At 48.9% G+C, this 27,069-nt stretch overlaps 1 protein-coding gene across 4 annotated transcripts in view; it reads left to right on the top strand.

Annotated features, from left to right (window-relative positions):
• EXD3 (exonuclease 3'-5' domain containing 3) overlaps positions 1–27,069 on the top strand; it is a 253,697-nt gene that overhangs the window by 79,154 nt on the left and 147,474 nt on the right. For all 4 annotated transcript variants that reach the window (XM_064727600.1, XM_064727599.1, XM_064727602.1 and 1 more), the window contains 7 exons: positions 941–1,108; positions 2,320–2,487; positions 13,798–13,851; positions 14,271–14,410; positions 15,194–15,294; positions 20,958–21,031; positions 22,218–22,256. In XM_064727600.1, coding sequence (XP_064583670.1) covers positions 941–1,108; positions 2,320–2,487; positions 13,798–13,851; positions 14,271–14,410; positions 15,194–15,294; positions 20,958–21,031; positions 22,218–22,256 — 744 coding nt within the window. The remainder of the gene's footprint in view (positions 1–940; positions 1,109–2,319; positions 2,488–13,797; positions 13,852–14,270; positions 14,411–15,193; positions 15,295–20,957; positions 21,032–22,217; positions 22,257–27,069) is intronic.

Genomic DNA, 27,069 nt, shown 5'->3' on the forward strand with positions numbered 1-27,069 from the left:
CCTGCTCCACGCTGGTGATGTGCCATGCAGTGAGAGGTCCTGTGTGGGTACTGAGGATGCCACCTCCTCACCCTGCCAACCCTCCCAGCTCCCTGGAAACTACTTCTAATGTAAACATTATAGAGATACTGCTCAGTACTGCTAATTTATCACTTCTACCAGATGGGGAGTAAGTAGCCTATTAACATTCACAAAGTGAGGGTGCAATTCCTTCACATTTCTAAACACATCACCCTGGGATTCCTAAGATTTATGGCATGGAGTTTTCCCATGTTCTGAGCCCCTTTGTGGGGCCTTTAGGCTCATGGAGGTGTGCAGGGGCAGGAGGTGCTCAGGGAGCTTTTGGGGGAAGGAGCACAGATCTGGAGAATGACAATCTGACAGATTGAACTCAGATATTTCATTCACTTTGATCTGAGTGTAAAATCCAAACTCATTTGAGACTCCCAAATATTCTGATTGTGGGCACTATTGTGGCTGAAGTGGGCATAAGGTCAAATGTGCAGGTTTGTGGTGCAGCCATGAGGATGGGCTCTTGTTCTACACCTTGCAGGTATCTTAGAAGGCCAGGAGGTTTTTGAGCCCACTTCTCTACCTTCAATATTGCCATTTTCCCAATAACACCCCTCTCTCCAGCTCACTTCTCCCCCTCCCCCAAATCCCAAGCCCCTTTGTCTGCCCCACAGAACAACTTCTCTGTCTTTATGGGATAATTAGTGTGGACAATTGCTGCTTTTCCCATTGGGTTTGAGGTGCAGTGAGCCATGAAGGAATCTGTAATGACATGAAAAGTCACTGGAGGCGCGGATGGTGGCTGAATAGCAACAGTTACCTCTCTGAATAGATTAAATTAAAAAAAATAAAGCTTTGTGTTCAGCTGGGGGAAGGGAGGATTCACTAATCTTTTTGTACATGACAATGTGGTTTTGTATCTCGGCAGCTCAAGGAAGAAATCAGGCGGGGCTTTGCCAGACTGGAGGACCCTTTGGCAGCACTCCTGGCCATGCTGGAGAGCAGCAGCGACTGGAAGGGGAAAGGGCATTCCCTGGGGTATTGCATCACCACCGAGCTGCAGCTCTGGATAAAAGCACATCCTGCTGTCCCACAGGTTAGCAAAAGAGAAAGCAAGAGAGCTGGGAGAGAGGAGAGAACAATTAATTGCAATGTTCCTCAAGTATCTCTAGTTTCACTTTATTCCAAAGTCCAGTATCTTCTCTGTAGCCTTATACAGAGTGTGACAAGGTGTAAAACACAGTGAGATGTTATCTGTGGCATGCTGGCCTGAAAATGAAATCATATTGGGAGCTGTGCTGCCAGAGCTGTTTCCCCTCCAAAGTTGGGATTTCATCTCCCCAGATCAAACCGCTTTGGTGGAGCGTTGCTCTTGCAGCCTTTCCAGGCTGGAGGCTCTCCCACTGGAACCCACATCCCTGCTGTCAGGAGAAACCCAGTTGCAGAAATCTGCTCTGTGTGTTCTTCCAGCTCTGCAAATAGAAGCCAGTTACTTTAGGATTGCTTAATTCCTGCCATATGGTGGGAATGCAGAAAATGGGAACAGCCTGCCTTTTCAGCAGCTGGATGATTAGTTCTGTAAAGTTGGGTCATCAGATTATATGTCCTAATGTTTACCATTCCTTCTGCCTTCAGATATTCTGACCTACTGAGATTTTCTCTTTTCTGTGAGATTTTGGCTCTGAACTGCAGGATACTTTTATATTTGTGTTGCTTCCTTTCCCATTTTTCCAAATTGCTCTGGTTAGATGTTGAGCTTACAGGTTCGGCAAAGTGCTACTGGCACTGAAATTCCTGTGTCATGAGTGAATGTTCATGTGGGAGCACAAGGATTTAAATACCTGTGTCTGTGCACCTTTTGATGGTGCTTTTGCTTTCCCTACCCTTCATGCACCCAGCAGCAAGCCTGGGAAGGAAAATTGAATTCTTATGTTTGATAGGTGAGATCTCCCTGGAGGGGAGCCGCTGGATTCAAAGATTTTCTTTTGGGAACTAGGGGGGAGAATTTCTGAAGGGCTCTGTTAGCACAGAGGGCATTTTTCCAGTTTCAGATTTTACTTTTGCACAAGGCCCTATCCCTTCTCCAGAATTACCCCACAAACATTTCATGTTCTTAAAGTGGGTGCTGTGGAAAAAATGTGCATCATATTGTTGTGATTTCTGCCTGCAGACTGCGTGGGGAAATTGGAGAATCCCTTCCAGAGGAATTTGCTTGCTCTGTTTAAACAAGCTGTGCTTTCAACCACTGTTGAATCGCAGCCATCTTTACCAAAGATGTTTGATTGTTTTTTTGGTTGTTTTTTGAAGTCTGGCACCAAGCTGAAGAAGCTGCAGGCCCGTGTGCTCGGAATGCTCTCCCAGTGCCCAGCTAATCTGCTTGACCCCCTGATTAGCATTTACCAGCTCCACACAGCAGACCGGAACTATTTGCTTGAACATGTCAGTCATCTTTATCTCCAGGGCAATTACAAAGAGGTGGGTCATGTCTTTCAAATAAATTTACCTTGCCAGCTCTCTGTGAATGTCTGTGTCCTTTTTTTTGGATGCATTTCAATGTGAATTCCATTTCATCCCAGCAGCTGCACGCTGTGAATGCTGCAGCTTAGTGTGCTCTTCCCATGTACAGGAGCAGCCTGGGCTCAACCTTGGCTTTTCTGTTGACTGAGGACAGAATGCCTGGGAATCCTCCCTCCACTGCTTTGCTGACCTTTGAAAGTAATGGGTTAATAGGCTTTAATTTGGAGAATTTAAGGGGATGGTTGTATTCTTTTTTGTTTTCCTTGTCCTTAGAAAGAAAAGAAGGGATTTTAGGCCTTGGTCATAGACCTGCTGTGCTATCTCCAGCCCACCTGCAGCCAGAGGGCTTGGAAAACCTCACTGGTCCCCTGTGATTGCCCCAACCTTAGGTCTCAGTTGGAGGAGTTTTGAAGCCTCTTTACCACTGAGGCTCATATTCCAAATGTGTAACACCTCCTGTGTCTGTGTCTGGGTGGTTGACCCAGGCAGGAGTTCACCAGACCCAGGATCTGGTGTGCTTTACCCTGTTTCACAGCACTGCAGCATCTCCAGCATGGTTGCGCCATCCCTGAAATTGTTCCAGGCCGGCTTGGACAGGGCTTGGAGCAACCTGGGGTAGAGGAAGGTGTCCCCACCCATGGTAGGGGCTGGAACTGAATGGTCTTGAAGGTCTCTCCCAAGTATTCTATGATCTTTCTTTTTTAAAGGCAAAAGGGTTTGTTTTTCTCCCAGAAGCATGGTTCATTTGGATGGTATATAACAACTTGACCTTGTTAAGCAAAAGTAAAAATTAAAATAGCATTCTTAAAATCTTAAAAATAGCAGTCATAAAACCCTAAAATTCTTCAGTACAGCTGAATTCCCAGGTGACATCCTGGAATCCCATTCTTTTTGATTTCTTCAATACTGAAACAAAGATATTTTGTATTTGGTTCGAAGTTCCCTGGTAGCTGCTTGAGAGTTAGTCTTGTGCTCAAAAAGTTTTTGAATGTGACCATTTGACAATTACAACATGAAGAAATGTCTTATTTGATTATATTCAAGTGGGATTTTTAGGTTCATGGCTCCAAAAATATTTGTTGTTTTCATTAGAAATACAGTTCTTTCTAGATCCAGCTTTGGAAAGCTCTAGATTTTTTGGAGGAATTGTTGTTCTGTTTTTTCTTCCACAGCAGAGATCATTTACTGCTCATTCCCAGTATGAAGAATAGGAAACCTCAACAGCTTCTCACTCTCAGCCATAGCTTTCTTCTGGCTTTCTTTTGTTACCCGAAGGATGAATAGAATTCCCTTCAAAAATAACAGGAAGTCTTTTACTGCCCTTGGGGACTGAACATACCTAAGTCAAGCTAACCCCAAACAACCTGGAGCTGGGGCTCTGAGCATTGCAGTGGCTGTGGGTGTCCATCTGTCCTTCCCTTCCCCATCTCTCAGCTGGGGCAGTGAAGCAGACTCACATGTAGGATTGTTGGTTCTTCAGTCTCTCATCTGAAAGGATAGAAATCCATACAAATCCTGACTGTCATTATTTATTTTCTTGCTGTGTTTGCAATAAAACACCAGGCATTTTACAGTTCAGCACTTAAAAGGGTTTATAAAAAAGAGGGAGATGACAATTTTCATGGGTATATAGTGATAGGACAAGGGCAACTATTTTAAGCTGAAAGAGGAGAAATTTAGATGGGATATCAGGAAGAAATCCCTCCCTGGGAGGGTGGGCAGCCCTGGCACAGGGTGCCCAGAGCAGCTGTGGCTGCCCCTGGATCCCTGGCAGTGCCCAAGGCCAGGCTGGGCTGGGCTGGGAGCTCCTGGGGCAGTGGGAGATGTCCCTGCCATGGCAGGGGATGGAGCTGCTCAGGCTTTAAAGTCCCTTCAAACCCAAACCAGTCTGGGTTCAGTGATTTATCCTAGAGCAGGTTATTCCCTTTGTCTGTGGTGTGCAAACCATGAATGTCCTCTGCCCTGAGAGTTAAGGCTCCTTTCCCTCATGGAGGTTTTGGAGAAGGTTCCCTTTGGGAAACGAGATTCCAGAGCTCCCTGGGGGTGCCTGTGGCACGTGTTTGTTGCTGGAGCACCTCTGGCCCTCCCTTAGCCTGGATTTGGGGAGCTGGTTGGAGGCTGAGCCTGGGGCTTGGGGCAGTGCTGGCACAGGAGAGGGGACAGGGGACAGGTTGTGGCTGTGCTTGAGCAGCAGGGGCTGTGCTGAGGAGGCACCTGCGGGGGAGCAGCGCCAGCGGATGGCACTGTGCTCCCGGGATGCAGGGAGCAGGCACTGGGAGCTGGGGAGCAGCGGGGATGTGCAGCTGGGGTTTGAGGTGTCCGGGCTGTCTGGCGTTTTATCTTTATCTTCTTTTGTGATGGGACCGTGCAGCTGCTGGAGCAGCAGTGAGAGCTCTGAGAGTGCAGTGAGAGCACTGAGGGCTCCCAGCTCTGCTCCTTGTGGGCCCCATGGCGTGGGGACATGGGGGGTTCAGCACTCCCACTCAGGGAGTTCCAGTGGGGCACAGCAGCCTTGTCCCCTTCCCAGAACCCCTCTGAAGGCAGCTGTGGCTCCATGCCACCCTCCACCTGGGCTGTGCCAGAGCTGCCAGAGCCCTGCTGGCTGCAGGAGCCGGGGCATGGTGTGGGGAAGGGTCTGGGGACCAGGGGAACACCGTGTGGGAAGGGTGCTGGCTGTGGGGGGATGTGCCATGGGAATGCCCTGGATCAGGGCTGTGCGGGAAGGGCACTGGGTGGCAGTGGATGTGGTGTGAGAAGGGCACTGGGGTATTTGGTGAGGGGAGGGTGCTGGGTGCTGCTGGATTTGGAGTGTGTGGGAAGGGTGGTGGGTGTTTCTGCTGTGGGAAGGGCACTTGAGTGTCAGTGGAAGTGGTGCAAGAAGGACCCTGGGTGGATTTGGTGTGGGAAGGAGACTGGGTGTTCTGGTGTGGGAAGCGTGCCTGGTTTGGGGAAGGACACCCTATTCTGATGTGGAAGGACACTGAGTGTTGTGGTGTGGAAGGACCCTGGGTTTGGGGAAGTACACCCCACTGGGGCACAGAAGGACACTGGGTTTGGGGAAGGACACCCCACTGGGGTGTGGAAGGACCCTGAGTTTGGGGAAGGACACCCCATTGGGGCACGGAAGGGCGCTGGGTTTGGGGAAGGACACCCCGTTGGGCGCGGATGGGTGCTGGGTGTTGTGGTGTGGAAGGACACCCCATTGTGGCACAGAAGGACACTGGATTTGGGGGAAAACACCCCATTGTGGCACAGAAGGACACTGGATTTGGGTAGGACACCCCATTGGAGTGTAGAAGGGCGCTGGGTGCCGCAGGACAATGCCGGGATTCAGCAGACCGGGGGTAATGCAGCGCGAGCGGGGCTGCGAGAGGCCCTGAATAGGCCAGGCTGTGCTGGAGAAGAATGAGGGGTAGGCAGAAGGCAAGCTAGTGTTTCATGGTCATCTTATGTTACACTTCAGCCTTTCAAAGAGTGTCTGGGGCTGCTTGAATGAACCTCTCTTGCACTGCGAATGCGGGAGCCCGCAGACAAAGGGGACTCTTGTCACTCGCAGGCCCCTTTGGGGAATAAAAGCCATTGTCACATGAACAGGGGCAGTCTGGCAGGCTGTGCATGCTTCAGTGCCCCATGATATCGCTAAGTCTCAGCAGAAATCACATTCAGGGCCCTGTCAGCTTTGATTAGCGGGGTCTCATGACTTAATGTGCTGCGATATTTCATGTCTAAGGGTGGCGGCTGTCTTTCTGGGGGATGAATGCCCTCTATTGTCCACTGAGTTATTTTATTTACATTTTTTAAACAGCTTATAAAGGTAAAAAGATAGCTGTGCTTAAAGAAGAAAATCAAATTCCTTTGCTTCTGGATCAGCAGTGAGTGCTGCTCGGGTCAGATACAGTGAAACTTGTTTTCACAGTCAGCATCAAAGTTCTCGTCTTGTTTAACAGCTTTATAGTAAATTCTGAACAGGTGGCAGTGGAGCTGGGTTTAGGAAGGAAACAATAAATAATCTTTTTAGCCTCTGACAAGCAGAAATATTCCTGGGCCTGAGAGACCTCCCACTCCAGCCTCTGTGTCAGTGATTCGCAGAGTTTCTCTCCCCTTCATCACTTTGGTTCTTAAAAAAGAATATTGGATGAAGCCAGAAGTATTTTATATTTAACAGAATTTTCAGTTGCTGTCTGTTCAGATTTCTCTGTTTTCAAAAGCAGAGTATATTTTTTCATCTAATGTTTTATCCATCAATTTCTAGAAATAATGAAGGCTTGTATATTAAATGTGGTTCATGTTGGCTCTTTCAATTAAGATAACGTGGGTTATCTGGTAGAGTTCAGTTAAAATTTGACATAAACTATGTTGGAATACCCAGAGAAGAAGTTGTGTAGCCAGAGAATTGCAGGTTTTGGTCAGCAGTACTGCTACAGACATAATAGAAAGGGTGATTGACCAGAGTTAAACTTAAAGGAGCACAAATACTCAGAAGTGTAAAATGCCCATCATGACCTTCAGTTTCAGTGCAGGGATTTTGTGAACAGAGCCAGGGGTGTTGGTGTTTGTAGCCCTCCTTCATCCATGGTGCTGGACTACACACAGTGTATCTCTGCAGATCTGTCAGCAGAGATCAGTGTTAGCATTGATTGAGCACATTAAAGGATAATCAGATTTTTGATTCCTCACTCTGGCTCTTTCTGAGCTGTTCTCAGGCCAGGGAAAAGGTCTCTGATATTGCTTCTTATCTCCATTCACCACCTTAATTACACAAAGGCATGTTCAGCTCTTACTATTTTTTAAAGTGTGTTCATTTGTATTTTCTTTTTTCTTTTAAATTAAGAATCATATTGGCTCAGAAGCCGAAGGAAAATGTTACAGCAGTTGTTTCACCCATAAAGATGATGATGTTTCAGCATCCACCCCTTTTTCCTCTGAGCATACCCTGCTGCTGCTGCAGTGGCACGTGGCCTGCCCACTGGTGCCCCAGCCCAGGGCCATGGGCCATGCTGCCCTTCCCAGCCTCCAGAGCCACCTCTGCCCTGGGCTGGGCCTGGGCAATGCTGGGAGTCATAAATGAAATGGCAGATTGCTGCTCCTACTGCCAGAATGTCTGGGCTCTGGGACAGCCCTGGGGATGTGCAGCAGATCCAGCTGTGCAGAGTCTGCTGAGGTGGGCAATGCTCAGAGAATGAGCCAAGCAGTTAAACCCCACCTAAAACTGCTGAGGGACCTGAGGGACACAAATCAGAGAGGTCAGGCTTCAGTTCCCTCTTCCCCTCACCTGTGCAGATTCCAACCTGCACTTGTACTTCTCTCCCTCTACCTCAAATTCTTTGGCTGGGAATAACCTGTCACTGCTCCATGTTGATGGTCTCACTCTTCCCTGGTTCCCTGAGTGTGGACCTGAGGAATGCTGAGTTTCCCTGGTTTCTGCAGACCTTCCCACAGCCAGCTGTGTATGAAGTGCCCTTTGAGCAGGAAGCAATCAACCATCGAACCTGATGTCATCCCCTTGAAGTGATGCACTCTGAGAGCTCAGCAAAGCTGATTAGCCTCAAGTTTAAAATGAGTGATTCCCAAACACAAAACAGATGTGTCCAATGATTAATACCTGGTGTGCCTTTTACTCAATTATTTCTGCCATTATCCAGGCTTTGATCACTGTGATTTTCTTGGAGTTGACGTTGGTTCCTCCTCTGCAAAGTCTCCTTCTGTTGTTTTGTTTATTCTTTGGGTTTTCAGAAATTCCCTCACCGTGTGTTCAGAAATAGTGCACTCAGTCAGGCACAGCCATCTCTGTGTTTGTGCTGTCCCAGCTCACGTGCAGCAGAGCCAAGAGCAGGAGTCATCAGCACCCACTGGTGTCTGTCCTGCCTCAGCACTCCAGGCACTTCTCCTGCACGAGGCAATTCCTCTGCTGCAAACCCCACCGTGGGAAAACTGCAGAAATTGTCAGTGCAGACACCACCCAAGTGCACATGCCCTTGCAGATAAGATCTTGTGTGGCTTCCTGCACCTCGTACTGTATGTGGAAAGAATAGTCATTTTTCGATGAGACAGAGCCAACTGCATTCAAAACAAGCCAGGAGGAGCAGGTATTGGTGCAGGGTGTCTGTGCTCCAGAGCACTCCCCACTTTCCCATACCCGTGGGTTGCATTTGCGTGACTGCAGGAGTGTTCTGCTGCTCGTGCCTGGGCCTGAACGTGTGAGGTTTAGGAAACTTCCCCCATCCTTTGGTCACTGCACCTACACCTGGGTTAGGTGGAATTCAGTGTCATGTTGCCCAGCTTTCAATTGTGCCCTAGACTCAACCAGCTCTCTGCTGTATTTTAGGGATTTATCCTTGGCATACAAAACTATTAGAAAATGTCCAGATGGGATTTTTGCATTCACCATCATTAAGTCAAACAATGGGCCAAAGCTCCCCAAGGATGAGGAGACTCAGGGGCTTGGGCAGAGTTGGATCAGGCATTGGCCATCAGCTTTTCTCCTGCCCTAAGCAGTGCATGCAGTGCATTCATCACATCCTGCTCCCAGGCACGCTTGGGGGTTCAAGGCAAGAGAGGGACCAGCCTCCCCCACGTTTGTTGTCATCTGTGGGAGTTTAGTACAGGTTGAACACTTGTATGTGCTGCAATAATGATAATTATTGCTGTTATTAGATTATGCTAGAAACTCTCTGTGGATGAAACATATTTTTGTGCAAAGGCTCCTCGTACCACCAGCCATGACAGTAATATTCTCTTTGGGGTTTGAGGGAGTGTGTAGACCCTGATACCTGTCAATATCTCAGCATTCCCTAGAGCTTGCCCATGTTCCTGCCTCGCGTTTTGGCCCTTTCTGACCAGCTGGTGAAGCTGGGGGTTCCTGCTGCCAGGATCTGGGCAGCCCTGCTGATCCAGCCCGAGGATGGATGCTGGCACTGCCAGATTCCAGCTTGCCTGGCTCGCCCTGCAGCCCAGCACTGCACAGGGGCAATGCTGGCTCTGCGTGGGGAGGGGGTTTCTCACTGTTCACTTACAGCCCACTCGGCCTCATTAAAGTGTTTGTTTTCCGAGTCAAATGAGCCTGCGAATGAGGTGTTGCTTTGCTGGAGATCTTATCGGCCGTAAACAGACTGTTAAAAATAGGGTCCTTTTACACAAAACTTGTTTGTGGAGTGAAACAATTCAAAACACGATAATAACAAAACAAAATCTTAAAATAGCTCGGAGCTGAGACCACAGACACAGCTGCCAAGCACTTTCATCTTTATTACAGTTACTCATATCTCTTCTCTTACTATTCCCATTGTAAACAGGCTGATGTTATCTCTGCTGGCCTCCTGCTCAGCCCAGCCCCTGGACCTGCACCCTGATCCAGCCTGGTGCCTGTTTCTAGGGCCCAGCTCACGATTCTCCTTGCACGTGTGGCTTCAGGCATGGAGGGGGCAGGTGCCCTGCTGCGGGAGCGTTCCCTATTCCAGGAGTGTTCCCTGCTTCCGGAGTGTTCCCTGTTCCAGGAGTGTTCCCTGTTCCCGGAGTGTTCCCTGCTCTGGGAGTACTCCCTGTTATGGGAGTGTTCCCTGATCCGGGAGTGTTCCCTGCTCCCAGAGTGTTCCCTGTTCCCGGAGTGTTCCCTGTTCCCGGAGTGTTCCCTGTTCCGGGAGTGTTCCCTGTTCCAGGAGTGTTCCCTGTTCCCGGAGTGTTCCCTGCTCTGGGAGTGTTCCCTGTTCCGGGAGTGTTCCCTGTTCCCGGAGTGTTCCCTGCTCCGGGAGTGTTCCTTGCTCCCAGAGTGTTCCCTGCTCTGGGAGTGTTCCCTGCTCCCAGAGTGTTCCCTGCTCCCGGAGTGTTCCCTGCTCCCAGAGTGTTCCCTATTCCAGGAGTGTTCCCTGCTCTGGGAGTGTTCCCTGCTCCTGGAGTGTTCCCTGTTCCAGGAGTGTTCCCTGCTCCCGGAGTGTTCCCTGTTCCCGGAGTGTTCCCTGCTCCAGGAGTGTTCCCTGCTCCCGGAGTGTTCCCTGTTCCGGGAGTGTTCCCTGTTCCCAGAGTGTTCCCTGCTCCGGGAGTGTTCCCTGTTCCAGGAGTGTTCCCTGTTCCCGGAGTGTTCCCTGTTCCAGGAGTGTTCCCTGTTCCCGGAGTGTTCCCTGCTCCCGGAGTGTTCCCTGCTCCGGGAGTGTTCCCTGTTCCAGGAGTGTTCCCTGTTCCCGGAGTGTTCCCTCTTCCCAGAGTGTTCCCTGCTCCGGGAGGCTCTGCCGGCAGCACCATCGCTCTCCCTGCTCCATTGCCTGCTGCAGCTGGAGGATGTTCAGTTGCTGTTAAAAACCAGCTTATGGGCCAGGCTGCCCAGAACGGAGTCATCATCCCTGGGGATGTTCAAAACCACGTGGGGATGTGGCACCCGGGGCTGTGGTTTGGCAGTGAACACTGTGGTGGTGCTGGGTTGATGGTTGGGTTTGGTGATCTTAGAGGTCTCCAGCCGTGCAGGCTCCATGAATCTCTGTGGGATTGGAGCTCCTGTGTCCTCCAGGCCTGCTGTGGGGGAGCTGTGTCTGCCAGCCCTGGGCAGGGAAGGGACAAATGAACATCTGTTGTTCTGCACCCTTGGGGACAGGGTGGAATATCCAACCAGGGAGAGAGGAAAACCCAACCTGACACCACACATGTTCATCTGATTAAGTCACCTGTACAGTTAGTAGAGCTGGAGATAAACCTCTGCCACATAGATAACAGTGCTGCAATTAGGTTAATCTGAACATTAAAAAGCCATTAGGGAGCTGTTGGATGTTGCAGTTAAAACTAAGGCTACAATAGGAGGTACTAATGAGATCAAATGATGAAATAAGGCCTGGAGAGTTGCAAATATTTTCTTCTCTCTCTCTCTTTTTTTTTTTTTTTTTATGATTTCTTTTGATTCAGCAAACTTGAGGAGCTGGGAGGAAAGCAAAACCAGCTACCAAAGCTTTGGAGACCCAAACCCCTTTTCCACATCCACACCAGAAATAGCAACTTTCAACTTGAGAATAATCACTCAGCTTGAACATTGTGTTGTTAAACTGATAATGTGAGAGGAAAGAAGCAGCTCTTTGCCTGTGAGTTGTGGAATAGTTACAAAGTCTGGAGTTGGAGAGGTTTGGTTGAGGTTTAGCTGGGCTAAGCAAAGCTCCTGTGTGTTTCTGTTCAGTCTCTGTGTTAATGATGATTCCTCTTTTTGTCACTTAAAATTCTTCTCTTGATTTCTCTTTTGGAGATGAAGCCTTGACTTCCAATGAAGCAGTGTTAAAAAACACAAACCACACAAACTTCCCCAAAACCAAACCTAAACCAAAGCAAACAGAAAAAACTGTTTTCCCACCTCTAAGTGGGGCAGTAGAGTAGAGCAGCTGAATTTCCATGGCATGTGTTGCTTCTCTGCTCTTGCACACTCAGTGTGTGATGCAGTGGGTGAAATACAGGCACCAATTCCCCAGAAAGGAACACAATCCACTGCTGCCGCTGAGAGCAGGGATGGGCTCTGAGGTGCCTGGGGCTTGTGTGGCCCTGCAGGACATGTGTGCCAGTGATGAGGTGACTTCAGGTGGCACTTGAGTCATCACAGGAAATTAATTTCAAGGCATGTGCCTGCCCCCACTTGGGTTATTCTGTCTTTTTTCCAGAAAAGTTCCATGCAGGTGACATGTAATGGTGGGGTTCTCTTTCCCTGGGGAAATACACACTTGGTACTGCATTTTGTTTATGTGTTATGGGGTTTATTAGGAAAATGGGGACAAACATTTTAGCAGGGCCTGGAGTGGTAGGGAAAGAGGTGACGGTTTTAAACAAATAGAGAGGAGATTCAGATTAGATATAAGAGATTTTTTTTACAGGAGGGTGGTGAAGCCCTGGCACAGATTGCTGAGAGAAGCTGTGGCTGCCCCATCTCTGGAAACATTCCAAGTCAGGCTGGACAGCAGCTCTGAGCAACCTGATCCAGCTGAAGATGTCCCTGCTCACTGCAGGGGGATTACAACTAGGTTGCCTGTTAAAGGCCCCTTCCAACCCAAACCAATTTACTATTCTGTATTCCAACAATTAGCACAGCTCTAACGTGTATCCATTTTGACAAATGCGTCGTTTTCCTGGTCTTTCTCCCAAATCAAAATCAATCCCCAAGAGCAAGGAAACCTATGGAAGAGAAGAGCTTTTCCTCCAAGCCCTTCCACACTGTTTTTATCCTGATGTGAATAAACAGGTGTTTGTGAGCTCAGTGGATTCCATCCCATTGCTGGTCAGTTCTGCACAGGTGCTCTGCCAGGATCCCAGGTGTATTTTCAGCCCTTTGGGAAAATCAGCCTGACTTGGCAGAGGTGTTGGAAGGACACTCCGTGTCCACCCTCCTCACTCCTGGTTCCCTCTTCAGCTCTGACACACAGAGGTGCTCCAAGGCTCCTTGCCCTGACTGCCCCAGTTTCTGGCACAGGGCACCTTTATTAAAGCCACCCATTAAGTGCTTATTCTGTATTTGGGGTCCAGGTGTTCTCACACACTACAGAAATGAGACACTCACCTCCTGTAAACCCTAATCTGTGCCTCCCAAGCAGGGCACAGTTAGAGCTTCGTCCATTCCTATGGTCCCCAGCTGGGATGGGACAGGCAGTGGCTGAACCAGCTCTTCTGAGTCTGAGTTCCTGCCATTCATCCCAGCAGGTTCTAGAAGATCCTGATTTGGATCAGTTTGTGAACGTGGCAGGTCTTGGCTTATCAAAGACTCAGAGATCCCACAAAAGGGAAAAATACATTTCTTCCCATGTTGCTGCCTGTGGTGACCCTGGGTGCTTTCAGGGCTGTGGAATGACTCAGGAATTAGAGAAACTGTAACCTTTTGATTTCAGGGTGTTTAACATCTTGAGTTGCTTTCACAAAATGCAATTGTTTTACAAAACTTCAGAGGCAGAGCAAGACTGATAAGGGTGGCTCAGTAAGTTATGGTGGGTCAGGTGTTTTTACCATGACATTGATAGGAAATATCTATCCCAGCTGGTTTTGTCCAAGTGCTTCACTTGCTTTCTGCCCAACAACTTGATCTTTAATTTTTGCTCCAGAGGCTGTTGATACTCAGATATGCAGCTCTGCCAGGAGTGTTCTTGTACTTTTGTGGAATCAATGTGGCCAAATGTTTGCAGGATTTGTGCTTGACAACATTACAGAAATAATTAATACATTAAAAATGTGTATAACAGCATTTTTATTTCACTTTGGAATAATGCCCATTTATCCACTGTAGAGTTCTTCTAAATACACAACTTTTTTCATGTTTTCTAGGCAGCCATGCTGAGTATTAAGCTGAAATTACAGCCATATCAAGATGTAGAGAAGGTGAGTCATTTTATCTGCAGGCTTCTCTGTCATCAGATCCACCTTTTGTTAGCAGGAGATCCATCAGGGCCCTCCAAGTCCTGCTGCCTTTCACCTGAGGCTTTACTCCATTCCCAAGAAGTCCCTGTTGTGTGGTTGATGTACCTTTCCATCAAGGTTAGGCACAGAGTGTTTTATTAGCCCCCATTACACATTTCACCTGGTTTTTCTGGCTGCAGCCCCTCTGGAACAAATCCTGGCAGTGCTCATCACTGAGGCAGAGATCAGTACTCTGCTGCACTGAAGGTTTTGCTCATATTTGTGTTACAAATGTCACAGCACTCCTGTAGGCAGCACTGGTGGCTTGGGCAGGGTTGGGACTCGCTCTCCTGCTCCATGGGGATCAAAGACAGGCGCTTTAACATAATTCCTTCTCCTAGATGTGTACCCCACTACTGCTCCAGGATAAAGCCAACTTGGTGGAAGAATATGTGGCAGAATATCCCGAGGTCCAGAGGAAGCTCTTGCAGACCCTGGACACATGGTGTGAGCCCAGCTTCAATATCAGGGACATCATAAGGTAGGAACACTTGTCTTTCTGAACAGCTGGGGCCAAGGTGCTGCCAGAGCACTGTGTGTCTGTCCCCTGGCTGTCTGTCTGTGATTGTGTCCCAGTGTAAGGGAGTGCAATATATTGACTCTTTGGCTGAAAAAGGGAAAATTCTGGTGGCTGTGTCAGAGCCTTCTCCAATGGCCCAGGCTGTAGAACAGAGGCATCCTTGCTATTGACAGATGCTGCATTCCTGCCAAGATGAGACCTGTGCAGGACACCCCAGCAGCAGAGCAGTATCAAAGCTTCCTGGGGAGGTTGGAGCAATCAGCCTCTTCTCTTCGCTGCAGACAAGGGTGACTTTCAGTATCGGTTGTACAGGTTTGGCAGGAAGATAACACTGTGATGAAGTGGCAGAAAAACAAGAGATGCAAGTGGTTAACCTTCCTCTGCTCATCAACTCCTGGTGTGTGTTTTCACTTCTGAATTGCCTCTCATTCGAATAACTCCTGTCACTCAGAGCCAGCAGCACAGAGTCACAGTGTAGCTGCAATAGCTGCTGACAGCTCTGAAAAAGACATGAAAAGGAGTTGCTCACTTTCTCTTTCTTTAAAATGAGCCTCGGGACTTGCTTCAAGTGGTTGACTGAAATTTGTGTGGTTGTGCTGTTGGCTTTTCACTCTATCTTGGGAAAGGCAGGGCCTGTCCTCCTCAGCATCCTGCAAACCCCAATCCCTGTGCTGGTAAATGTCTGCTGTTTGGGAAACATCCTTTGCATGATGCCACAGATATGTCTCTCTGGTGTTGTTACAGACCCTATCAAGGCCTGTCCAAGTGCAAACCCGAAAAATTGAACCGCAGAGTGCTCAGTAAGCTCATCTTCAGGCTCCTGGAGAGATTCAACGTTGACTCAGGTATGGGATATTACAACATATTGTGGACTTATCTCAGTAATAAAGAACAAAGTCAATTTGTCTTCTTCCATGTTCATCAAGGAATCTTTGCTGTCATTTATCCTGGGGAATTTCAGGGTTTAATTAATGACATTGAAAAAACAAAGCTGGCAAGTTATGGGAATTATCACTTTGTGCTGTCAAAGAATGAAGTGCTGGTGACTAATAGACTGCTTCTGCCACGATCTGAAATAAATCCTGACCTCAGCATGGCTCTGCATAAACACACCATGGTCAGCTCTGAGTTATGACTCCATTCCTCTCACATAAGAGGCAAGTCATTATTCACTGGGGATCTGTTTTCTTGGGCTGTGGGTGCGTCAGCTGGGAGGAGATAACCCTTGGGAAGCAAGAGCCTCACAGCCCTTTGTATTCTTTGCATAAACTAGGGTTGGTGGGGGGAATTTTAAGGCTCTTGCAACCTTACAAGAGAAGTGGCACATTTTCCATCACTTCATCAACAGATCTCTAACAAAATCTGCTTTGCTTTGGTTCTTAGTGGGCACTGTTGATTTTTTCTTCTCTTTGGGGCCTTGCACCAGACCCTTTTAGGTGCACCATTAGCTTTTACCCTGCAGAGGTTCCCATCATCAACCCAAGGTATGCAATTCTCTTTTCTTGGACTGAAAAGGGTTTTCTAACCACAAATTGTGGGCTTGTTACACCTGTCAGCAACACTATTGCATATTAATCGTCAGACTGGTGTTCAAAAGTTACCAAGATAAACCTTTCAAACCCTCACTGGAAGAGAAGTGAATATATTTAAACCCAGCACATTCATGTGAGAGCTGAGACATACGGGAATAATTTATTTAGAAATTAAAAGCTTCCCAGGAGTTCATTAGTTTTCAGTAGTTTTCCCTCCTTGACTGTCATTCAGTTGGCTGTGTTGTCTTTGATGATCTGCAAAGAGAAAAGTGTTGTTCCTCTTTCCTTATGAAAGCTCCACCAAGGGCATGATATAATGGTAGAGGTGAAGTGATGCAACTGTTCACATGCAAAATCCTGAGAAATAATAATTAAAGAAAAGAAAAATCTAGAAGAGGAGCATGTGTTGGGCTCAGGTGCACTCCATGGGATGCAGTGCTTTGACCTAGTGATGCTTTCCAGATGTTGTAGCTGCTGCTAATGGCCAGATCTTTCTGGTCCTCCACAGCCATTCACTGGTGAGGAGATTCCTTGGGGTAAATACAGATCCCATTCCTTCCAGATAAATGTCCTTCCAGACAAATGTCCTTCCAGATAAATGTTCTTCCAGCCCTTTCTCCCATGCAAACTGCAGTGTCTGCAGTGCAGGACAAGGCCTCGCTCAGGTGGGCTGCCCACCTCTGCTGGTGTGAGAGGGGATGTGGGCACCTGGTTTGGACTTCAGCTACAGCCAGTGCTGGGTGACTCCCACAGTCCCAGAGAGGACAGTAGGTGTTTATTTTTTACATCATAGCACGAGCAGGAATTCCCACATTGCTAAACTGTGGATGTCAGTCTCCTTTGAAGTGCTTTGGAAGGGAATGAATACCTGCAGAGGAATTGCTGCCCTAGTGCTGGGCATGCTGGAACTGAATTGGGAAATGCTAGCAGCTGGAATAATGTGCCTTTCTTTGTCTCCCCATCTCCCCCTCCCTTTCACTGAATTTCCGAGTGTTCTTTCTCCATTCTTTAGTAAAAGTAAGTCTGACTGGGAGGAAAAATTACACAAAAAGTAAGCAGCCTGGGCAAAGCATACAGATAAAAGAAACCCTCATTTCTCTTGTTCTGAGCAGCTCCCCCAGATGCTGGTGGTGAGGCAGAGCTCACACTTGTCACCTCACCTGGGCTTGTCTGCTGCTGTGGCTGCTTTCGGTCTCCTCCTCCCGTGACTCCCACTCGCTGTGAGAGCCTGAGAGCAGCAGCAGGGAGGGAAGTGGCTTTGATGAGAAGGGCTGGAGCAGGATGGGGTTTCTGGGTATGAGAAAGCAAACTTGTGTGTGACTCAGTTCTTGCAGTTCCAAACCGACTTGGAGATTTCACTGCTTGAGCTCACTCTTGCCCACTCACAGTAAATCACACTGACTGCCAAACACAGCTGAGGTGTCCATCAGCAACTGAGAACACTCCTGGGAACTGCCAGCCCTGAATTTCAGAGCCAGATAGGAGGTGGCCCAATTAAAAAAAGATCTCACACCTCAGGGAAAAAAAAAATAAAGCTATCCTCTTAGATTAGTCTTCCTGTTCTTTTTCAGAGCTGTATTTCAGTATTCCTGTTAAGTCCCAAACAGGGCATGGGAAGTGGGCTGAGTCCCAAAGGTGTCCCAATAAACTGTGTGTGGATTTCATTTAATTACCTTTATTGGGGGAGGAAGAAGCTGGGCAGAAGTGGTGTGTGATTGAGGAAACTGAGGTTTATAGAGTCTTTCCTCACACCTGGGTCAGTGTGCTTGGGCTTAACGAGCCTGTAGCTTTTCCAAGCTAATTACTTAATAGTCTTTGGAGACCCTGTGAGATCGACTTTACAAATGCAAGTTTCAGTCAAAACAGATCTCAGAGGTGAGGGAACAGCCCTGTCCAGGGCTGGCATGGTTGAGTCTGTTCTCTGCTGTGGCTTGGCACAGCCAGGACACAGAGAGAGCCCAGTGATGTTTTTCGTTGACAATTCCCAAGTCTGAGGTAGAAAGGATGCCGCTCCAAGAAGTGTAACAGCCTCATCTGTTGGGTTTAGTGCCTCCGTGCCAATGAGGGAGATGCAAGGGGAGGGACAGAGGGGCAAGTGGGGAACCCGAGAGCCCCGGTGCTGGGGGGCTGTGCCGGGACAGTGACAGACAAGCGCCTCCGGTTCCGAGCACTGTGAGCGAGCGTTTGCCGCGGGGATCCCGAGGTTTCTGACATGAACCAGCAGGAATGATCCCGTCGCTCGAGCACCCACTTGTCCGTGTGGTTTAAGGTGGGATTTCCGTCCGTGTGACCGCCCCGCCCGGGCCGCGCTGCCGGGAGCGCCGTGCTGGGGGCAGCAGAGGGCAGGAGAGGGCTGTGCACGGCCACAGCTGCACAGGTGAGCCACAGCTGGCCACAGCTGCACAGGTGAGGCACAGCTGGCTGTGCACGGCCACACATCTGCACAGGTGAGCCACAGCTGGCCACACATCCTCAGGGCTCGAAGAGCTGACAACCCATGTCCAGGCAGGCACAAGTGAGAGCCCCAGCTGAGGCCTGGGAGCCCTCACCAGGCAGAAGATGCCCTGTTAGAAACAAGGGAATGACTTGTACAACTTAACAGGAATGCCTTTGGAGGGAGGGCAGGAGGTTATTCCCTTGTTTTGCTCCTGACTTCCATGGTGATTTTCCTCCAGAGTGTTCTAACTCAGGTGTTAAATACCAGCACAGCTCTCCATTCTGATGTCTCTCTTAACAAGTTACCCTTCACCCTCATGTTTTTCATAGAATCCCCAACTGGTTTGCTTGGAAGGGACCTTAAATCCCATCCAGTGCCACCCCTGCCATGGCAGGGACACCTCCCACTGTCCCAGGCTGCTCCCAGCCCTGCCCAGCCTGGCCTTGGGCACTGCCAGGGATCCAGGGGCAGCCCCAGCTGCTCTGGGCACCCTGTGCCAGGGCCTGCCCACCCTGCCAGGGAACAATTCCCAATTCCCAATATCCCATCCATCCCTGCCCTCTGGCAGTGGGAGTCATTCCCTGTGTCCTGTCCCTCCATCCCTGTCCCCAGTCCCTCTCCAGCTCTCCTGGAGCTCCTTCAGGCCCTGGCAGGGGCTCTGAGCTCTCCCTGGAGCTTCTCCTCTCCAGGTGAGCACCCCCAGCTCTCCCAGCCTGGCTCCAGCCTTGGAGCAGCTCCGTGGCCTCCTCTGGATCCACTCCAGCAGGAGCTGGGCCCCAGGGCTGGGGCAGCTCTGCAGTTGGGATCTCCTCAGAGCACAGGGGCAGAATCCCTCCTTCCCTGCTGCCCACGCTGGGGATCTGCCCAGGGCAGGGGGTTCAGGGCTGGGGCAGGTCCAGCTCGGAGCCGCAGCACCCCCAGGTCCCTCCCAGGGCTGCTCTCGGTCTGTTCTCTGTCCAACCTCTGTGTGTTTTTGATTCATCCTTCTTTATTTTTTTGTTATAAAATACAGAAACCCAGATTCAAACTCAGTTACTTTGCTCCATCAGAATAAAATATATCACCAGTGCCTTTAAACATGTTTCCAGTCCATCCACGTTCCTCTGTCTTTTCCACAAACATTCAACTCCCCCAGTTCTGCCAGAGCCTGTGCTTTGGATATTTCCTTTAGAAGATCTTTTGGGTGGCCTGCAGGGGTCATGTCATGGTTCTTTCTGAAGAGCTTTGAAAACTTTTAATTTAGGTGGTGGTGTTACTAATTTTCACTTTGATCTTACATTCTTTAGAGAGCGATCCTTTCCATGAGCTGATGATTTTTCCTCCAGACATTGGGACAATATCCAGAGGAAAGATCACCATATTTACTGGTGCAATATCCTACGTGATAATGGCAGTGATTTCCTCGGATGCTTTGAGGGAAAGGATTTGTTGCCACACTGTGGAAGATTAACTTACAAATAACAGCTTTAAGCCTTTCTGTCTGAGATGGAAACGTTCTCATTCTGAGGTGATGTTTCAGGGCACTCTGAAGAGCTGCTGTAACCAGTGGGACATAAACCCACACCCCTGTGATCCCAGGCTCTGCTGTCCAGAGATCACTCTTTGTTCTCCTGGGGTTTAGTGCTCGGCCATGCCCTGTGTGGGGCACACAAAGGGATGAGGAATCAGCTTCTCCCTGTGGCTGCCAATTCCAGGGAAGCTACAGAGAATTTCAGGTCCTGTTCTCTGTGGCTGTTTGTGACTGTGGCCCTGCTCCCAGTGAGATGGTTTTGGTTTTGGCCCCATCTGAAGGCCAAGGAAGGCTTTGGTGAAGCCTTTCCCTGTGCAGGCAGCCCAGCATCCAGCAGGAACTGACAGATACCTGTGCTAATGCCACTGCTTTTATCTCCAGCCTTTATCTCTCCTTGCACTGGGTTTCAAAACAAGGTGCTATGTGAAGATCTTGGGTTTTGCAGTTGTAATGAGCCATATCTAATGAAGGTGACAGCAATAAAAATAATAACAACAACTGTGGCTTGCTAGCTCAGCAAAGCAGTATTTCCCACCCTCTTTGTGTGGATGTGGAGCCTCTTTCATGGATCTGTGTTTTATCGATAAACTTCAGCCACAAGTTTACATCCTGAGTGAGCTGTTCACAACTGCTTGAATGAATTAGCAGCACAGGTCCAATTAAACCCGAAAGAATGCAGCCTCTAGAGACTGAGGCGGTGCCCATGTGAGGATGCTGCCTAATTAAAGGTGTGAAGTCATTGACTGTGGAGCATATTGAACCAGAGAGTGGATCTTATCGCTCAGGGGTGGTGGAAGCAGAGATATCAGACCCAAGAATTAGCATTGCTAATCACGGATGAAAGTGTAAATAACAGTTTATAGTTGAGATAAGCTGACAGTGTGTGAGCCTGTCCCTCATTGTTCCAAGTGTGAGGGCATCCTGCCTTCCACAAACCCAGTCTGACACTGGGGAAGGAAAAGTGTAATGTCTAGACAGTAAAACTTCCAGGAAATGCTGTGTACTTAAATGTCTTTTTCCTTCTTTCAGCTCTCTGCCCTAATGTCATAAATCAGCGGCACTTGAGAACCCTGAATTACCTCTTTTACAAGAGATTTGTTGAGGTATGTGCTGTGTTGTGTGTGGCAAATGAGGATTTTGGTTACATTTACATTTTTAATAACTTACTTGAGATAATAAAAGTGTATTAATAGTTTATGATCAAGTTTATTTTACAAGTTCTGCTCCAAAGCCCTCCCAGTCCATCAGGGAAGCCTCGGATGTGTCTTTGCTGCCTGCCAAACCCACTGCCAGAGGAGATGGGGAGGATGGAACACTTCAGCCTCCTGCATCTCAGAGCTTTAATGCTGGATGATGTCACTGTAGGGAGCTTGGTCATGCACAGAGGGAGCAGAGAGTATTTCTCCAGGTGTATTTGTTTAGCAGAGGGAACGGATTCGTGATCTGCTGTTCTGCTCTCTTTGGCCTTCCACTTCCTTTGTTTTGGAGAATTTGCTTGCTTTAAAGTATCCAAGCTGGCCAGTTATTTCCATTAAGGTACATTTGGCAGCTGTTTCTGGACACAGTCCCTTCTTCTGAGAGTTCTTTGGTGCTCTCTGTTTACCATTCTCAGCTGTGTCTGAGCTCTGGTTAAATGTCTCCTTTATCTCACTAATATTTAAATTACATGCTTGGATATCTCAAAGCTGTTTTCTTTGAGGCTCTTGCTCCCTGTTTGCTCTTGTGTATTTCCATAAAAGTGACACTGACACTCCCTGTTTCCTCTGCCAGCTCTGTGCTGAGAGTCATGGTGGGTCTCATGCAGTTCTTGGCAGAGTGGAGAGCAGGTTCCTTCCTGAGTTTCTCCCCAGGTTTGGCTGTGAACTGCATTAGAATGGGAATATTACCTATCAGTTTTCTTTCCCAGACCTCATGATTCCGGAGGATTTTTCATGATTTGACTGTTGAGAAAAATTGTATTTGTATATTCTGAAGGCTCAGCCTTGCAGATGAGCCCCGAGATGTCTCCCTTGGCTGGAGCCTCCAGGAGGGCTCCCCATGGCTGGCTGGAGAGATGGGCTGGGCACAAACTGCACAGGAATTTTTATGTTTCACGTGTGTGGGGTAAGAGTTCCCTCATCCAAGCTGTTCTGCCATGCCTCAGCTGGGGACACTGAGGAGCTGAGGTGTCCTGTGTGTCCAGGTTACATTCCTTGGTCACAGGTGATGCCAGAGGTGTTCATTTCTAGTTTGCTGTATGGAACATCCTCCCTTTCCTTCCATGGCTCAGCAGTGATTTTGTCTTTTCAGAAAACCATGACTGAGGAGAACTGGGCAGACCACATCCAGGTGAGTGTGAATTTCACTGGGTTGTTTGCTGGGAGGTTATTTGAAGATGTTTTAGCATAACCAGCTCTGGATGTTGTAGTCCTGCTATCACAGTTCTGCACTTTCTCAGCTCTTTGAAAGCAAATTGTAAATGCAGGGGAGAGCAAGGGAGAACATTTGTGGTTTAACTCCTTTTACATCTTTGAAAATGCTTTCTTTTGGCTGGAGCCAAATTAGAGCATTTGGACAAAGCTCTCACAGATGCACAGGGTGGGATTGTTGGGGTGTCTGTGCAGGGCCAGGAGTTGCTCTGGATGATCCTTGTGGGTCTCTTTCAGCTCAGGATATTCCATGGCTCTGTGATCCTGTGATTTAGATAAGATTATCAAATACATTCTTTTACTTTCCTGCACTTGTAAGTGAGCACTACAAGTATTTACATTGATTAATGACAAGGAAGGGGGAAAGGAGGCTGTACCTCAGAAGCTAGCAAGGTGTGTGAGGAAACTGGGATTGATGTTAGATTCCCTCTGCATGCTCTGACCAGTTTCAACAGGTGACTGTTGTGACCTCTCTGTCTTGTGCTACAGGATACAACTAATTTTAACAGCACAAGGAGAAGGGAGCAGGGTGGGTTTTCCTTGGTGCATAAACCAGAAAGTTCAGGCAGCTCCCAAGTCTCACACTCTGGAGAAGGAGGCTCAGGATATCCTTGGGAAGTGCATGTGTAGTGCCTGGTGAGCCCTGGGAGCACAGAGCTGCATGCTGCACTGGGGCAGAGGGTTGTCTTGCTTTCCAAAGGATTGCAAACTCTCTATTTCCTGCTTGTTGCCAACTGGTGTATTTTTCACAACTGTGTAATTATCAGCCGAGTGGTGCTGAAACTTGCCTGTTATCAGCCTGACTCGGTGCTATCAGAGCTCCCTGTCTCTGGCATCAGTTGAAAGTGATGGGAATCTGTACCTGTGCATCTGCAGGAAGCTGAAATAACAACCTGTGCAGGCTGGTGGCTGCTGCTGGCAGGAAAAGGAGGGAATAAAAGAAGGATCTTTGAGCAAGTTTTGGTTTTCAGTGCAAAAACTAACACTGTCCAGACTTTATTTGTTTTGAAAGGTTGGACTTTACAGGAGGGAATGGCTCAAAGTTCACACAGAGCTTCATAGAATCACAGGATCCCAGACTGGTTTGGGTTGGAAGGGGCATTAAAGTCCATCCAGTGCCACCCCTGCCATGGCAGGGACACCTCCCACTGTCCCAGGCTGCTCCCAGCCCTGCCCAGCCTGGCCTTGGGCACTGCCAGGGATCCAGGGGCAGCCACAGCTGCTCTGGGCAGCTTTACCTGTGACCTGACATGTTTGACCTAAAAAATTCCTTAGGCTCCTCGTGGAGCTGAGGAGCCCTCACATTTGCGTTGTGTGTCCCATCCCTGTGTTCACCTGAGGTTCACATAAAGTTTGGATCTCCCAAGCTTTGCCTGGTCAGGCACTATTAAGGACTGGAGGCAGAGGATGAGACACAATGTGACCTCTGGTCACCTGCAGGAATAGAAAAAACTCCCAAAAGACTCCACAGTGACAGACTCTCAGGATTATTGTATCATTTTTGGATGCTTTTTTCAATTTGTAGTTCAAAGAGGTTGGAAGTCTTCATGGGATTTTTTTCAATTTCAGTTTTTTTCAAATGCGTTGCTGCAGCCATAAAAAAGGACATACATTATATTGATATGACTAGCTCTAGTGATTATATAGGTAAAGATATCAGGATTTATAGAGATACCAGGAACTCTGGTGAGGTGGGACTGTCATTGCTTGGAACTTGCCATTGCAGGCCAGTGACATTTTGGGACTGGGATTTTCTTTTGTTCACCCTGGACAGTACAAGTACAGATTTTTTCTGTTCCTGCTCTGTGGAATGAATCCTAGATGTGATCCTGACTGCTCCTATAAACAGCAGAAACTCAGGAGTTAATTGTGGGGCCAATAAAACCTGTTCCCAGCCCTGTGGCAAACTGGTTTTTCCCCCTCTGCCTGCCAGCACTCAGTGGCTGAGCCAGTGTCCAGGCAGGGATGGCAGAGGAGGCAGGAGGGGAAGGAGAAGGATCAAAACCTCTTCATAGCTATAGAAAGCTGCCCTCATCCCCACTGGCTGCTGCAGGCCTGGTCAGCCAGGAGAGCTGCCCCTTGCAGCCCCTTCTCCAAGAGGAGATGCCTGGAGGGGGGGGAAGAGACTCTCTGTGCCCAGTGCCAGCTGCTTGCTCTGCATTCCCTTCCTGGGCTGCTGGAACACAAGGAGTGCCTGTCCTCACAAGCAGGGGAACATAGGGAGGATATTGGTACACAGGCAGGGAAAAAGAGGCCGGGCATGAGGCTCCTGTCTGCTTTCTGTGTGCCCTTGTGGTGCCACTTTGGCATGCTTTGTGTTTGTCCTGGCCTGGCAGCTGTACGAGGAAGGTTGAGTTGGGCAGAGCAAGCCCAGCACAGCTGGTCTGGCTCTGCTCAGATGTGTTCAGGCTGCTCCTGCCAGCCACTGCAGGCCAGCAGCAAGAAGGGTTGTGGAGGGCAGATGTTCCCCTGGACATTCTGTAGGACAAAATCGCTAAAAACATAGAAGGAGTTTCTCCATGGAAGGAGTTTCTCCATGGAAGGAGTTTTTCCATGAAGTAAACACACATGGAACTGTGATATCAATGAGAAGCACGGTAGGGAAGTGACTCTGGTGGCAGGTGTCACCTCTGACAGGGTTTAGGTGTCAGACTCTGTCTGAGACACTTGGCAGCATGACAAGGGCCCTGCTGAAGGGCACTTCTGTCTCAGAGGGCAGCTGGAGCACCAGGACATCTCAAATAGCACCAGACACATGCATTTTGGTGGCCTGAAATGTCCCAGTTTGACAGAGAACTTGGGTGTGGGATGTTCTGCTGCCCTGCTCTCAGTGGTGTTTTCTCACTGGTGTTTTGTAGTTAGGACCTTCTAGACTTAGCTGGGCTGGTCAGTGCCAGATCAGTTTAAAATGTTATCTCAAACATACCAAGAAGTTATACCAAGAAATCTCCGTGTTTGTTTGGCCTTTCCTGTGATGAAACTCCTTCTCCTGTGGAGCAGAACTGGGTGACACTGCCCAGCACTGCAGCTCTTGCTGGGGACAGTGACTGGGAGCAGCACTGGCAGACCATTGGTTTATTTGGGATTGTCAGTGTTAGAACCACTGTGAGGTGTGGGTAGAAGTGGGATTTTCACTTTTAGTGACCTTAAGCAAGGGGCTTTTTGCTGCTACATCCCAAACTGTTTTGTGCTAGTGTTTGCACAGGGAAACTATCCCTTAACTTCTCAAAATTAAACATCTGAAACTCTTCCAAATCTGGTACTCAGAAAAGCACTGCTGTTTGGAAAGATGTCCCTTGTTCAGTGAGTGCTCCTGGGGAGCAGGGGCCTTTTGTTCAGGATGAGAGGAAACAGCCTCAAAATGCACTAGAGAATGTCCAGATTAAATACTAGGGTGTCATGGTTTGAGCCTGGCACAGAGCCAGTGCCCCCATGAAAATGCCTCACCCTGGTGTCTGCTGTGAGATGTGACCAGGAATAAGCAAAACAGGCTCTAACTTAAACATAAAGACCACTTTATTACCTAAAACTACAGGAAAAATAGGGAAAGGCTATAAGGAAGAAAAGGAAAAGAATTGAAAACCTTACAAAAAAAACCATTTTCCTCCTCCCCCACCACCTGACTTTCCCAATCCAATACATTCTCTCAAAACAACTGCCCAGCCCGGCACGACACTTTAGTATACTCAAACATCAGTTCATGAAGAGGAAAAGGAGTCCTTCTCGTTCCATAGGCTTCTCGTGGAGACACACTGAGACCCTCGTGTGCTTCCTTGTCACTTCGGCACCGCCCGGAAAGCCCATTTGCCGCTTGTGACATGTTCCTTCCATGCTCAGTGCTCTCACCACCGAGACATGGCCAGAGCTGCTTTTAGGGTGGTCTTTCAAGGATGCCTTGTCTCACTCCAAAAAGGCACAGTCTCTGCTTTTGGGACAACTGTCCCCCCCATATTTTTCCAACCCCCTGGGGCCGGGGGGTCCTCACAAATGAACCCTCCTGGTTTTGAGGCACTGCCTCCCCCTAAATGCAGTCTGTGTCACAGGAACAACTGAGTCCATGGCTACAAGAAAAAGTCCAGCCAAAAGGCCACTCCAAATCATCTCTCCCCATCCAATCATCTCCACATCTCATCTCTTATCTCCCTTCTTATTCAGCTTCGAGGAGGATTAGCATTTTTGCAAGGCTCTAATCATGAAAGGAAGGGTTAAAAGTTTTCAGTCTCTGTCTGTCGGTCCCGGAACGGCTCCCACGGGAACGGCTCCCACGCACGCTGCCCACACGCTGCCGCTGCGGCCGGGCAGTCTTCCTCCCCCTTCTCGCTGGCTGCTCTCCTGGGGGGAGGGGAGGGGGGGGCTGGCTGCCCGAGGGCTCGATGTCTCTTGGGGCTCCCCCACCCTTCCATCCTTGGAGCCCCCCCCGAAGCCCCCTCTGTCCAGGCCCCAGGCCTTACCGCATGGCTGGCCCCTCCCCCGCCCAGCAGCAGCGGGCCGGGCGGGGGAGAGATCTGAACTCCTCGCCCGACGAGGTCCAAAGAGGAAGTGCCAGGGCAGTGCCCTGCTTTTAACCCCTGTGTATTCTCGGAGGTGTGTCCAAACCCCACTGGCTACACCAGGTGTCAGTATGAAACCCAAAACCTTCATTGGTTTGACCACAGCTTCCCAGAATTCCCACTTCTTCCTGGTCAAACCATGACACTCCACCCTTCACCTTCCGAGAATACACTTTCTAAAAT

This window comes from Zonotrichia leucophrys, chromosome 17, assembly GCF_028769735.1.
Source record: "Zonotrichia leucophrys gambelii isolate GWCS_2022_RI chromosome 17, RI_Zleu_2.0, whole genome shotgun sequence".
NCBI lineage: Eukaryota > Metazoa > Chordata > Aves > Passeriformes > Passerellidae > Zonotrichia > Zonotrichia leucophrys.